Raw genomic sequence first — 13,551 nt, 5'->3', positions numbered from 1 at the left:
AATCTCTAAGCAGACCTTAAACGGAGCATGATAGCCAACGAATCTGAACTACACACCCACTATACCAAGCATTTGAGGAACAAGGAAAAAGACCCACGTATGCGCCATGTGTAAGATTCCAAACCCCAAACACTGTGATATCTACATTCTAACGAGGAAAACAGGTTTCTCACAGCAGGAAGTTCTGCTAAGCCCCTGGATTGCACATTGAATATGTTCCAGTATCTCTGCACCTACCATCAGGTTTCCCCTGGGTTTCTGGACATTATATGCTCCTTCGGCCGCCAGAATGAGAAATGGAATGGCTTTTCACACATGCACGTCCTGTATCAGCTGTCACACAACACACCATACTTCAGTACAGCAATCCCGCAGATCGGAAGATCGGGCCACGAACTGCGGGTTGCTTATAAGCTATATGCTATGGAACAACAGGAGCCGGAGCATGGCAACAAATGGGTGATGCGGCAGACTGCTAACTATCACACATTGGATCTGGTAGAGTGGAAGGCATTCTGGATCACAGTCAAGGCAAACGATCTCATTAGGGATCGTGTAGACGAAGCCAATAAGGTCAGATGTGGTTCTGTGAAACTCAGTCCCGCTTCCGAGGCAATATCTCGGTCTCTTGCGATACACCAGCTCATGTTCGATTGGTGCGCTGATGGATGGGGGTGGTATATCAATGAAATCTCCGATGACGTTGATAAAATCCTTACACCAATCACCGCAGTGCCAATTCCATCCGAAACGGAATCTTTGGACCCTGTGCCAGGTCTCGTCAAGTCGTTGTCTTTACCGAGGGCAAAAGAGGGCGACCAGATCAATAACCCCTCGCCCCCTCCTCGCTCTAGCAACCTAGCCGCTACACATTCAAAGATCAAGGAGCCAGAAAGTAGCAATATCTCAGAAATACTCCCCGGGACAAAATCCTCCCAGGACCGGGAAGCACAGATTCAAAACACCACAGCACGGTTGAAAGTTCTGAAGAACTTTTCGTTCAGGAGCGTTCGACAACTCGACATTTATTGCAACAAGCTGAGAGACGCAAGAACGGCCATGACATCCAATTTGACCATTGCAGGCAAGATCAGCGGCATATTCAAACATTGTCTCGAGTCGGGGACAATCCCATCAATTGAAGAGGATAAGGACTGCCTACCCGCAGTCAATCGATTCAATGATGATCTGAAATCCATAGAATTCAACCTGAAGTCTGATTGTTTGAGAATTGACAATATTCTGGAGAGGGTGAATAATGGAAAAGCCCTTGTAAGTCCGACTGACCTTCCCATATTTTCGTCAAGTTGTTGAGGCTAACATAGCAAAAGTATTACCATTTCCTCGACCTTCAGAGAACTGAACTGGACAAGCTCTTCGCTATGAATCAACACAACACATCTGAGAACATGCAGAGTTCATCCATCAGAATGGAGGAGGTGACGAAGAACATGCACATGATCGCGGAAAGGACGGAGCGAGATACATCATCCATGCACTTCATTACATTCTTGACACTAGTCTTCCTGCCGGGGACCTTTCTCGGAGTAAGATTTCTGGTGTTTTCGTCATTGGCCAACCACGCAATTGACTCAACAGCTCTAACCCTTAACCAGGCCCTTTTTAGCACACCCATATTTGCAGGAGATCCACCAGAGGATGGTAGTAGCACCTGGGTTCTCAACAAGGACTTGCTGCTGTTGTTTGGGGAGATTTGCTTACCGATGATGGTTATCTTCATTGGACTTTGGTTTGCTTACAGAAAATACAAAAAGGATAGAGGTTTAGTCAAAGATGAGCAGAGGACGAAGGAAGATATAGTTTGATGAACAAGGTGGAAGGCCCTGTTTTCTGACTGCTCTGCGTGTGGGTGAGAAAAAAGGGGTGTCTGAAAAGGGGTGTCATGGGTCGGGCCGTCTACGCAAGAAGCAGCAAAACACTGAGAGAAGTGATCATGTATTTCCTTTTGTTCTGGGCTGTCTTGTTTCTTTCACTTGGATGCCAAGCAATATTTGAGATTTCATCACGATTGAGGTTGTTGAATGGAAATGGAATATCTGCCCCAGGGGCTTGCGCCCGAGGAGACTGCTGATGGTATGATATCATTTCTTCGGGCTGTCGCGAAGTTGCCTTGTAGGCAGTGATCGCTGCGCCGACACACACTCGACCACTCATATAGCTTTGCAGCCCACCATCTCTACGAGATGGAGCGCCACTGTAGCATTCAGCCCCTCTATGAGGACTTGCAACCAATTTTGCCCTCAGGACAAGGCAGAAACAGCCCCTCGTAGGCTTTTTGAGTGCTGACAGGAAGGGCCTACGGCGTATTTCACAAACATCGCAGACTGCCTCGCCCGCTGTATCTCTCAGCGCGTGCTTCAATTCATAGACACCACCCACGAAAAATCGTGTGACCAGATATAAGCCCCGTCCACCCATCTCTCTTGCCCAGAAACCTTTGCCACCATTGGAGTGGTTGCACTAATTGCGACCGGCGCAAACATTTCGCTTGCTTGTCAAATCGACCCTATCCCAGTTTCATTGGGCTGGAGAGCGTTCGAATCAGACCTGTCGCACCGCCCCGCCTGCCACCAACCGAAGAGCGATCAATCATCCTGCGAAATCATGAATCCAGACAACCCTGCAGCTCTGGCGTCTCATCTGTGCAAAGACTTCTGCGAAGACCTACGCGGGAAAGAACGACCTGGGCTGCAATGCGATGGAACCGAAGCCCGTTACGTCAGTCGCAATGCCCAGTACGAGCATTGGACCAGCGACAAGATTAACGAGTTGCTACGAGTCTCCGGGATTACCGCCGATTGGAAAACTATTCGTCAGAGATATGTACAAGTCTTTTCGACGCTCGTTTCCATCCAAGCAACTTCCCATATTCCATTCCTCCAATACTTGAGCGATCTGATCACCTACCAGAGGAACGACGCAAGTCTTCCTTGGCGGGACCCATTCCGTGGTTTCGATAATGAAGACCACTTCCATCTGTTTCGCAAGCACCAATGGCGGTTCTGCCCTGTTAGTATCGATTGCGATGAAACAATGGTCGACAGATTGTTGGATCGTTGCGAGATTTTGCCTCTGTCGCGCCTCAACTCTGATAGCGAACCAAAGTTCCGGGTCAAGCCTACACCACACCGAGAATCCACATTGACGGCGTTCGAAGTTAATTACGAGGGTGAATCCCATCGCTATCCTCAAGGTCAAGGGCACACTGTCAGTTTCTCCCCATCCTCATTGCTATCCCTGCTTTTCCCCTGTTGATGCCTTCTGTTGTCTAACATACGTCCACCAAGTCGCAACAGATAATTCGCTATCTCGTCTTCAAGACATTCCGAAACCGTTTAAGCTTCAACGACGAGCGCAAGGCATACCACGCTTTTAAGAAACACAAGAACATCGTCGACTTTTATGGAAGTTTTCATTGGTATTCCGAGTCCGGCGATCGCCACAGTACTATCATTCTAGACCTGGCAGAAGATGGAAGCCTGCTAGACCTATACAAGCGGAACGAGCCACCAACCACGAGTGAGGGCATCCACAAGTTCTGGATGCTCTTTATCGGATTGGTCGAGGGTGTTATGGCTCTACACAACCACGATTATGAACCTGGCTATACTGTGTCAGTAAAAGAAAACACATTCTCGCCCTTTCACATTCTCCGAGCCCGGCAGAGACTGACTCTTACCATGCACGTTAGAATACACCAAGACTTGAAGCCATCCAATGTCCTCGTTTTCCCGAACCAGCCTCGATCCCCACATTCAGTCGAACTCAAGATCGGCGACCTCGGTGCTAGCACGGTAAAATATGGCTCGCAACATCAAAGAAATTCCGCTCCTGATACTGGATCTGGGAAGACTTATGGTAAGGAAACACCCTCCATCGGCATTGGGACAGTCGTACTGAGTGCTACATAGGCCCCCCAGAGCTCCATCTCGGTGGCCGCATGAACATGAAGGTTGGGTTACATGTGGATATATGGGCGATTGCCTGCATCCTGCTCGAGGCCGCTGTCTGGGTGTCTTTCGGTGAAGCAGAGCGTCTGGCCTTTCGAGATCGGAGGATAAACGAGACATCCAAGCTGTCCGACGAACACTGGAACATCGGCTGCAGCGACACCTTCCACGACGGGTCGGAACCGCTGAAATGCGTCCAAGATGTCCTCGAGAAGATTCGCGATGACGGACGTAGATGCGATACTCTTACGCCTGAAATCGTCGACTATATTCTCAGGGATTGTCTGGTCTACTTTGGGATACGACATACAGTCTTACAGGTTCGGAGCAAGCTTGGACAAATACTACAGCATCGACCGATTGCAACATCACCATATGAAAACCAAAGAATATCTTGGCAGACAACGACGCACGTCAATCCCATCCCTGACGAAGGCAGGCTTGGGAATGGCATGGGCCAAGGAGCACAGGCACAACCTCGCCCGGATCTGCGACCAGGAACTTTCTTCTCCGTTTCGGGAGACAGCCCAGCTAAACAGATGTCGAAACCTTCAACGGAACCCACACTGCCAACTTGTGCAAGTCTAACGGCTAAGCCACCGCTTCAAATAAGAACCACTGCGCCGCAGTCCGAATACAGTGGTAATACTCCCAAACAGCAATCCAATGGGATATCACCGGGTCTATCAGCGAGCCCAGTCCGTTCACAGGACCCATCTATACACTCTGGCGCCAGGTCTCCTCTCCAGGGTTCCTCTTCTCCAAGCAGAGTCAAACACACCTCCCACCCTGAGGTTACTCCGAGCGAGTTACATAAGTGGATTCTGGAGCACAAGAAAAGTGCGGCGGGAGACTTACCTGGATGGAAAGCAATCCAGGATTCCTTGGCTGGGCGAGATTTTGTAAGTTGACATGGAATTACGCAATGACTACTGCCTAACCTGATCATAGATTATCATCGTGGATAACTCGATCCTCATGTTAAAGCATCGCGAAGAATTATTAACTCTTGTTAAGGACTTATCATATCTCATGAAGCAGATGGATCCTAATGGGTTCGAAGTCGTATTCACATCCAGCCCGTCAAATAAACACAAATGTAAAACCAGCACGGCGGTCGAGGATCTTCTCAAAGGCGCATTTGGCCCAGGCAACAGTTCCTATTGCCGGATGGAGCACACAATCAACGAGGTACTGAAAGACGTTAAGCGAAAGTTCGAAAAGTCAGGAGAAGCAAAGCAGTCGCGCCTTAAATTCACAGCCAAGAAGCCCTCGGCGGTGAGCATCTACGTTTTCACCAACGGCATTTGGGACAATTCGAAGCTGGGCACCTGCAACGTGGACAAGTCTATTGAGAACTTGATTGGCTGTATGAAACAAAACGGTGTCTTGAGAACATCAGCCGCGATCCAGTTCGTCCGCTTCGGCTCTAGCGAAATAGGCATACAACGTCTAACCGAGTTGGACGATGACCTGCCAAAAAGGGCCCAAAACCAGGATTAGTAAGTACACTCCTCACCTCACAGGTGAATCGTACCGTGTCCTCCTGCACCGAGCTAACATGGATAATATAGTGATATCGTCGATCACAAAGCATCTACTGACAGCGTCTGGGAGATTCTGGAGGGACCTGTCTCTGGATATAATGACAGTTTATCGTAGATAGCGTTCTCTTCTGCGACTCATTTCTTCATCGTCCACCCCCTTTTTCATTGGCGTTATTAAAGGAGTTTGGGAAATATATCCAGTTACGAACATAACGAAAGACGAATATAGCTTTAATACCTGTACTTAAACGAAGTAATGATATAGACATAGATAATACTTAATCTACTAAACATCCATTGTTCCTATAACGGCATGTGGGCAAGACTATCTTTCGACTTCAGCCCGCACAGTGGGAATACGTCAGTGCAGCATGTCTCATCCTGTCATTAATTTCACTCTCGCGAGCCTCTTCGTGCGATCTGTATACGGTAGAGACACTTTACCGGTCGGTACTGGTAAACTAATTGGGTAGCATTGATGTGTCACGTCCAGCAGTAGCAGTGGCATTTTAGGGGTTCGGGCAGGTATACATCAACAGCGATGAGGATGTGCGAGATTGACAAGTGGAATTGACTAGAAACGAGTGTGATACAGAAGCAAGACACTAACAAGGGCTTTCTTCCCGGTCATATTTTTAACGAACGTAGTGTTGGTCAGCATCCAGATTAAGATCGAACCTCCTTTTAAGAAGTCACCACCAGCCCGCAACACACTTCAGCACTGGATAGAGACGGAACCGAACAAGATTGAGTTGCAGCCATTACCGACTCCCTTGCTAGAGCCTTGGCAGTTACCCCCGGACCAGGTCGTGACGGAGCAGCCACTGCTATATGTTATGACTTATAACAGACTGATCTTGCAGTGATAGACTTACCTGTTTGTGAGGCTGATTGATCGGACGTTCGAATAGGGTGCGCAGCGGTACCCACCTTGGTAGATGGTAAAAGAGTCGGCCTGATCGGTGCAACCGTCGCCATGGAAGATGCTTACGGTCGCAGTGCCGCGAGTCTCGAGCTTATTGGGACTGGCATTTACTGCGGGGGATGTGATAGCGAAACTTCCGAGGAAGCCGAGGACAGCAAAAGCGTTTTGGAAATGCATCTTCGGGGGGAGTTAAGTTGATTGCGTAGTCTAGGATGACGGAAGTTTGTGTATGTTGATGATGAAAGCGTTGAATTGAAAGTAAAATAGGCGGCAGATGTTCTCCTATTTATATATCAGAAGTTCCTCTTTCTCCTGAAATTTGCTTTATCCAGTTGTACAGCAAGTCCATCTTCAAGCAACCCTACAAGGCTCGTGTCTCAATGATTTGCAATGCGAGGGCCCTGTAGCCTTTGCAGCCGGTAGACTTTGAGCGAAGCCCAACTAAAGCCATGTAGATCATGCCAATATAGCGAAATAGTGCCGCAGAACTGACACAACCTGCTGTTCACAGGTATGACGAACCATGGGCTCATGTGAATATTATTAATAAAACTTTATACGATATAATTTAATATAAATAAACTATTAATCGGCTATTATTTATTATTAATATCGACGAGGTTCTCAACGAGGTATGCCGTTTTTATATCGGGCGAGCTATTATAGTTTAAATTTCTCTTCCCGTACAATTATATAACGCTATTTGATTATCGTGTATTACTATCGCCAATCCACCAAAACCGTCTCGCCCTCCTCTAAGCGGGCGCAGCGCACACTCTCCTTCCAGACCCAATCCCGCTTAACGGCGTCCTGCGCCTCGACGCTCGTCTCCCACGGTTCCAGCCCGTTAAAGTATCGACCCTTAGGGCGCTCAGCGCCGACGCCGAGCGCGGCCTCGAGCACGTGCGCCGCCGAGGTGGCCGGGCGCCGGACGTTGCCGCCGGGCCTCAGCAGCGCTAGCAGCGGGAAGAGGACCCGCATGACCAGGACGCGGATGAACCAAGGCGCCTGACGCGCCAGGCCGGTGCCCATACGGCCTGGGTCCACGCCCACGACGCACAGGCTGTTGCTTGCTGGGGACGACGACGAGGGATCCGCCCGGTCTAGGCGGCGTTGGAGCTCGTGCACCATCATGACCAGGAAGAGCTTGGCGGCGCCGTAGCGCCGGAACGCGGGCCGGAACGCAGGCTCCGTGCTCTGGTTGGGCGCGTTCCACGTTCCGCGCGCGATTTCGCCGACGGTGGCTTCGTCGGTCAGGACGGTCTTGTGGCGCTCTTCCACGAAGGCCTTGCTGTCGCTGTTTCTACTGTCAAGAGGGCTATGGGGCGAGGGTCGATCAGCACCCGAGTCCGTAATAGTGGAAGTATGGATTATGGTACTCACTCATGAGACTCGCTGCCTAGAATGATTACTCGTCCAGAGTCCTTGTCCATGCTCTGGAGCAGTAATAGGGTCAGGAGCCAGTGCCCGAGGTAGTTGGCACTGAAGACCTTGTCCAGGCCGTCTTCTGTCAAGCTCTGTTTGCCAAAGTCCTGCAGGCCGGCGTTGAGGATGAGGGCACGGATCGGGGGCAGGGTGCCCGCGGCTACTTTGGCATTGATATTTTTGGCTAAGTGACGTACACTATCCAAGTCCGTGAGGTCAACTGAGCATAGCTCGTGCGAGTGCGAAGGTGCATCCGCGAGGATGGTGGACAACACGGGGGCCCGTTGAGCATCTCGGACGGTGTACAGACCATGGTACCCAGAAAGCTCTGGGCTGCTGGCTATTCTTTTTACAATAGCGCTCCCGAGCCCGCCGTTTGTGCCCGTGACGAGGATTGATTCCTTTATGGAACCCATGGTGGTTTGTTGCAATCAATCTTGAAGAGAATCGGGGGATATGAATGAACATGGGAAAAGGAAGACTGGTGTGAAAAGTGATTGTTGATTTGAAAAGATGCGAGTCTACACATATCCCCCCTCCCACTTGCATGGTAGGCAACCCAGTTTGTTGCCTTAACTATTTGAAGGAACTTGTAGGTGTGGTTGCACAACATGCACACAAGTCCAAGCCGGAGCTCAAGAACCACTTTTTGAATTTACACGTCATATTATCTACAGCCCCAATGATGTCGCACTTTTGCGTGACTTATAGTGGCAGTACCGTCGCTGATCTCACGTAATATTCAGGCTGCATCACTTCCCGTCCCGTGTGTGTCACAAGCCTTACGCCCGAGTGTCACCTGCCATTCATGGAAATTATATATTACAGAGCCTTGCGATGATGCATGTGTCAGCGGACTCACTCGCAATGCGCTCACTACCAACCGCGTTGTTGGAGTTTACTCTCTAATGATGCTGCGTACGAGTTTGGTGATGACATGTGGTATGGACAAAGTATAGGTGGTTTATTCAAAGGTATTTGGAGTTTTAGTATTGGATGTTTTCATCTGGGTTGTATGTAGAAACTAGAAGTCAACGAACTCATATTTCATTTGTTCGCTTTAGCACTTCGTGTCCTCCCTCGGCGTGAGCCGCATCGTGAAATCATCGGTCTCTTTGACAGACATGATGCCCAGAACCGGCCTCCCTTCGTCAGCGCGGGGAAAACGCGGATTCCCGACCAACTCCACATCGAAGCGGCGAAGCAGCGTAGCCACAAAGGTCGTCACCGAGAAGCGCGCCAAGAACCGGCCGCTACACATGGTCTTTCCCGCGCCAAAGGGCCGCCAGGACGGGCTGCGCGTCAAGCTTGCCCCTTTGTCGAGCCACCGGCCCGGGCGGAACTCGTGGGCGTCCTCCCCAAAGACGGCTTCGTCGAAGTGCAGCAGGCGGTGCGGCACCATGACGCGGTTCCCCGCGCGCAGCCGCTTGCCGCCGATGACGGTGTCCTGCGTGACGAGACGCACCGAAGCGGACCAGCCGGACAGCCGCAGCGTCTCGTGCCAGATGGCATCGACCTGCGGACACATCGTCGCGTCTTGGATGTAGTGGGGGTCTACCAGATCGTGACCGCGGAACGCGGGGGCCGTCTCCCGGCGGTAAGCTTCTACTAAGGTCGGGTTGTGGAGGAGGTAGGCGATGACCCAGAATACTGTTTTGCGGGTATTGGTGTTGATGCTGTAATCTTTTTTGTCAGTTATGAAAAAGAAAGAAACCCTCCGATGGAAAAGGTCGGGAGGCATAAGGATACAGACGCGAAATAAAGATGGAACACCAGAACGGCGAGATCGTCATCGTCAATCCCGAGAGCTCGCATCTCGTCTTCCATAGCGTTAATGAGCCAGGCGGCCCCGTTCCGCCGCTGCGATGGAGGGACTTGGAAGTACTGCTTCAACGAGGCGATGATGCGCGCCCGCGGCTGGGACATGTCGTGCGACAGGATAGAGGGGTACTGGTATAGCATCTTCCAGATCAGCTCGTCAAAGGCAAAGAAGTCGTCGGGGAGCGTGGGGCTGATGGTATCAAGCACTTGTCCGAAGTAGACGTGTTGGCCCAGCCGCACGAAATAGTCCGAGCACCAATGGTACACTGGAAGCTCAATGGATGTCGGTGTTTTAGACGTGGCATAGTTGCAGGTCTTCTGAAGTGTACGCAGGGTAGCGTTATCAGATATCCAGGCTTGCACCTGCTTTTGCAGATCGGCCAGGTTATCGTGGCCTGGGTGAAGCTGATGGATGTGCATCTTCTGCGCCAGAACTCCGAGAGACTCGCCTTGGGGGTTGGGAAACCCGCGCTTGTTACGGGGTAGCGCGTCGTACATGACTTGAATGGCGCGGTCCGTGTTTCCGTTGGTTTTCATCAGTCCCTGGACGAAGTTCTCAAATGAAAGAGTCTCCGTATTCCTGTACACCTCGGCCGAGTCCTTGGCGTTGGTGACCACGTAAAAGGTCTTGCCTAACGTGGTGAAGGCGAAGATTTCATCTGTGTTATTGAAGTGACGTCTAAGAAGGATTTACTTGTGAGAAACAAGGGGCACTTTCAGTTTCTCAGTGTTGTTAAGCCGCAAACTTACCTGGCTCTGTCAAGGAGGCCGTTCGAGTCCCGAAAGAATCGTCGGGCATGGCCTGCATTCGCCATAAGATTACGGATTATCCGCCTGACCAGTCTTTTAAGGGGTACTCACCCACAACTATAAACAAGATTTATTAGTCGGCATTTGCAGGGAACTCATCCACGGGGCTTGTCACGTACATGGGATCCAGTAAGGATACGGCTGTGGACGTTCTGGGTATAAAAAGGGGGCTATGGTAAAGCTCCATACCCGCCAGATCATGAGAACGAGCAATGAAGTGGCCACTAGATGAATTGGAAGCGGGCGACGCTGGTATCCCGGTCGTGCTAGAAGAAGACTATCTTCATGGACGGAAAGGTTCGCAGAGTGCTCCATAGTGTCGCTGCGAAAGGGGTGTTGGCTGCAAAGAAGTCGAAGATAGATGGATAATGTTGATCAAAAGTAAAGTGAAAAGAGAGTGACTTGAAGCTCGGTTTGAAAAACACTATATCGTTCAGTCCGAAGGGTTATACAGGGTGTGGAAGTCGCAGTCTCAGAAACGCAAATTGTCGCGCGACAAATAATTGAGATGCCAACGCAACAAACAGTAGACATCAACGATGCGCAAGGCTTATCCGCACGAATGGTGGTTCTACGGAGTTGACTGACCCTATCCTTCGGACAGCAGTCGTGATGTCTGCCTTGACATTTGGGTTACACGACCTTTTGGCGTCCAATGAAATCACATAGTGCGATGATGACTATCAAGTGCTACGACCCCTAAGCTGAATGATCTGACCAATACCACAAGGAAGGATTCCTGTAGCGGTAAGTTCCGCAAATGCGTAATTGCTGACCAACTATACGGGTCCGTTGGGTCTTTGGTACGCCGTAAGCCTTACAGTGTGGTAACTGGCACCCTGTCTCGGTTGCAAGTCCTTATAAGCGTCGGATGCTGACTGCATTGCCTAATATATAACTCAGACCACACCCTACTCGGAAACCAGACCACCGATAAGGCCGGTTTGGGATGGGTAGGAGCGGACAAGCTAGATGTAACACACTTTTCACTTGGTCATTCCCACCAATTAAAGCTAAACACTTTTTCGGTGTGTCTCTTGTGAAGATGACCACAGAGTACTGTAGTCATTAGTACTTTGTGTAGCGTTCTTGTATTTCGATGTTACCAGATAAGGTGCTATTTATAGTCCGTAAGTCTAAGCGCGCGTTATAATAGATGGAGTAGGAAGATCATGGTTATATAATTCGAAATGGCGGGCAAAAAAGTGATTATGATAGAGATCTCTAGTCCAAGGATTTTTTAATTAAGAAAGACTCCTTGATCATTCAACTCTAGACTTGCCGCAACAAAATATGTCCAGACTCATAAGGAGGTCGGGAGCCTGCGTAAGATCTTTCCAACCATGACCCTAACAATTAATGAAGGTCCGCGAAAGCTGACAATGAAACTGTCAAGTGCATGGCCCTATCGGCTTTGCTCGGGGATAAAGTAGCTGTTCCCCTGAGCGGAACCTACAACGCCTCGCTCGCATCTTACTTCGCTCCGCAGCAGTCCGCAGCATCGCCTCTCTGCATCATATCACCCGAGACCACGGACGATGTCTCGGCCGCTATACGCACCATCACGGCGTCGAAAGACGGCTGCCACTTCGCTCTTCGCTCAGGGGGCCACTCGACCGTCGTCGGGGCGTCCAACATCGACGCCGGCGTGACGTTCGACTTGCGACACCTCAACAGCATACAGCTCAGCCCAGACCGCCACAGCGTCCGCGTCGGCGCAGGCGCGCCGTGGGGCGCCGCGTTCGCCTACCTGGAACCTCTCAACCTGACGGTGGCGGGCGCGCGGGAGCAGAGCGTCGGCGTCGGCGGCCTGGCCATCGGCGGCGGCATCTCGTACCTCGGCCCCCGCCACGGCTGGACGTGCGACACCGTCGTCAACTTCGAGGTCGTCACCGCCAACGGGAGTGTCGTGAACGCCAACAGGCGCGAGAACCCCGACTTGCGCTGGGCTTTGTGCGGCGGCGGCAACAGCTTCGGGGTCGTGACCCGTGTGGACCTGCAGGCCTTTGCGCAAGAGGGGGCCAGCTTTGGGGCGGGGTGGCCTACCACAATATCTCGAATGCCGAAAAGGAGATCTCGGCCCTCGCAGACTTCAGCAAGCCCGAGACCTATGACGGGTACTCGTCGCTCATCGCCACGTTTGCTTACGCGGGGGGTGCGTCAACCATTGTCAACAGCATGGTGTACACCAAGCCCGAGAAAAGCCCCGCCGCGTTCCGCGCGCTGTCTGAGATCCCTTCGTTAGGGAACACGACGAGAATCACCAATATAACCAGCCTCCTCTCGGAGACAGAAGCTATGACAGGGGCTGGCTTACGGTATGTACTCATGCTCGCTACTACTTCCTTCCCGCCGTTGTGGTGCGCTTGGCTAATAGGCTATCATCGTCGGCATGAACCAGCAAAGCATGGGCCACGCTCACAATCGTGCCCACGGCCGAAGCCCTTCGGGCGGCTGTGCAGGCGTGGAACGCGAGCATCGCCTCCATCGAGGGAATCGAGGACGTAATCTGGGCCCTGGCAACGGACCCGCTCCCCCCCGGTTTCTACGCTCGGCACGCTGCGGAGAACGCGCTGGGGCTGGACGGGCGTCGAAGTAAGGCGCTCATGGTGATCTTGTTCAGCGTGACGTGGCGCAGCCCCGGCGAGGATGGCAAGGTGGACAGGGCGTTGAAGGCCTGGGTGGAGTCCACGGCGAGGGACGTTGGCGCATTAGGCGCACTTGACCCCTATCTTTATCTCAACTACGCGGCTGCGTGGCAGCAGAACCCGATAAGCAGCTATGGGAAGGACAGTGTTCAGAGACTGGCTAGAATCCAGAGGGAGTATGATCCGCAGGGCGTCTTTACGAAGCTTTCCCCCGGGGGTTCAAACTACCTGCTGGTGAGCCGGAAAAGGGGCAACGCTAATTCAGCCTTGATTCATATGTAGTGACAAGTATCAGGATGTATCCCTAGATGTGCATAGATTGATTGATAAGTAGTATAGTTTCGCCTTCTCGCGCTGCGCTGCACGTGTTTAAACGATACGAGCAAATATTGATTACATGCATT

At 51.3% G+C, this 13,551-nt stretch overlaps 6 protein-coding genes across 6 annotated transcripts; 3 read left to right on the top strand and 3 right to left on the bottom strand.

Moving 5' to 3' along the window:
• Nucleotides 1-315: 315 nt before the first annotated feature.
• On the top strand, nt 316-1,826 carry PG998_000131 (uncharacterized protein; the record flags this gene model as incomplete). The annotated part of the gene is made up of 3 exons (XM_066866949.1): nt 316-1,272; nt 1,332-1,547; nt 1,617-1,826. 3 exons carry the CDS (start codon nt 316-318, stop codon nt 1,824-1,826), a joined length of 1,383 nt encoding a protein of 460 aa, XP_066735364.1.
• A 799-nt stretch (nt 1,827-2,625) lies between these two features.
• Nucleotides 2,626-5,633, top strand: PG998_000130 (uncharacterized protein; the record flags this gene model as incomplete). Its single annotated transcript, XM_066866948.1, has 5 exons — nt 2,626-3,228; nt 3,309-3,879; nt 3,933-4,873; nt 4,923-5,473; nt 5,546-5,633. The coding sequence occupies 5 exons, from the start codon at nt 2,626-2,628 to the stop codon at nt 5,631-5,633; spliced, it is 2,754 nt and encodes a 917-aa protein (XP_066735363.1).
• Nucleotides 5,634-6,233: 600 nt separating this feature from the next.
• PG998_000129 (uncharacterized protein) lies at nt 6,234-6,620 on the bottom strand (the record flags this gene model as incomplete). Its single annotated transcript, XM_066866947.1, has 2 exons — nt 6,234-6,345; nt 6,394-6,620. The coding sequence occupies 2 exons, from the start codon at nt 6,618-6,620 to the stop codon at nt 6,234-6,236; spliced, it is 339 nt and encodes a 112-aa protein (XP_066735362.1).
• A 543-nt stretch (nt 6,621-7,163) lies between these two features.
• On the bottom strand, nt 7,164-8,284 carry PG998_000128 (uncharacterized protein; the record flags this gene model as incomplete). Its single annotated transcript, XM_066866946.1, has 2 exons — nt 7,164-7,761; nt 7,827-8,284. The coding sequence occupies 2 exons, from the start codon at nt 8,282-8,284 to the stop codon at nt 7,164-7,166; spliced, it is 1,056 nt and encodes a 351-aa protein (XP_066735361.1).
• Nucleotides 8,285-8,928: 644 nt separating this feature from the next.
• PG998_000127 (cytochrome P450 oxidoreductase) lies at nt 8,929-10,488 on the bottom strand (the record flags this gene model as incomplete). Its single annotated transcript, XM_066866945.1, has 3 exons — nt 8,929-9,544; nt 9,622-10,348; nt 10,440-10,488. The coding sequence occupies 3 exons, from the start codon at nt 10,486-10,488 to the stop codon at nt 8,929-8,931; spliced, it is 1,392 nt and encodes a 463-aa protein (XP_066735360.1).
• A 1,410-nt stretch (nt 10,489-11,898) lies between these two features.
• On the top strand, nt 11,899-13,429 carry PG998_000126 (oxidoreductase; the record flags this gene model as incomplete). The annotated part of the gene is made up of 3 exons (XM_066866944.1): nt 11,899-12,487; nt 12,589-12,817; nt 12,901-13,429. 3 exons carry the CDS (start codon nt 11,899-11,901, stop codon nt 13,427-13,429), a joined length of 1,347 nt encoding a protein of 448 aa, XP_066735359.1.
• Between the last annotated feature and the right edge of the window lie 122 nt (nt 13,430-13,551).

This window comes from Apiospora kogelbergensis (assembly GCF_038363985.1).
Source record: "Apiospora kogelbergensis strain CBS 113332 chromosome Unknown utg000001l_segment0_segment0, whole genome shotgun sequence".
Classification (NCBI taxonomy): Eukaryota; Fungi; Ascomycota; class Sordariomycetes; order Amphisphaeriales; family Apiosporaceae; genus Apiospora; species Apiospora kogelbergensis.
This window is presented reverse-complemented; position numbering and strand designations above follow the sequence as displayed.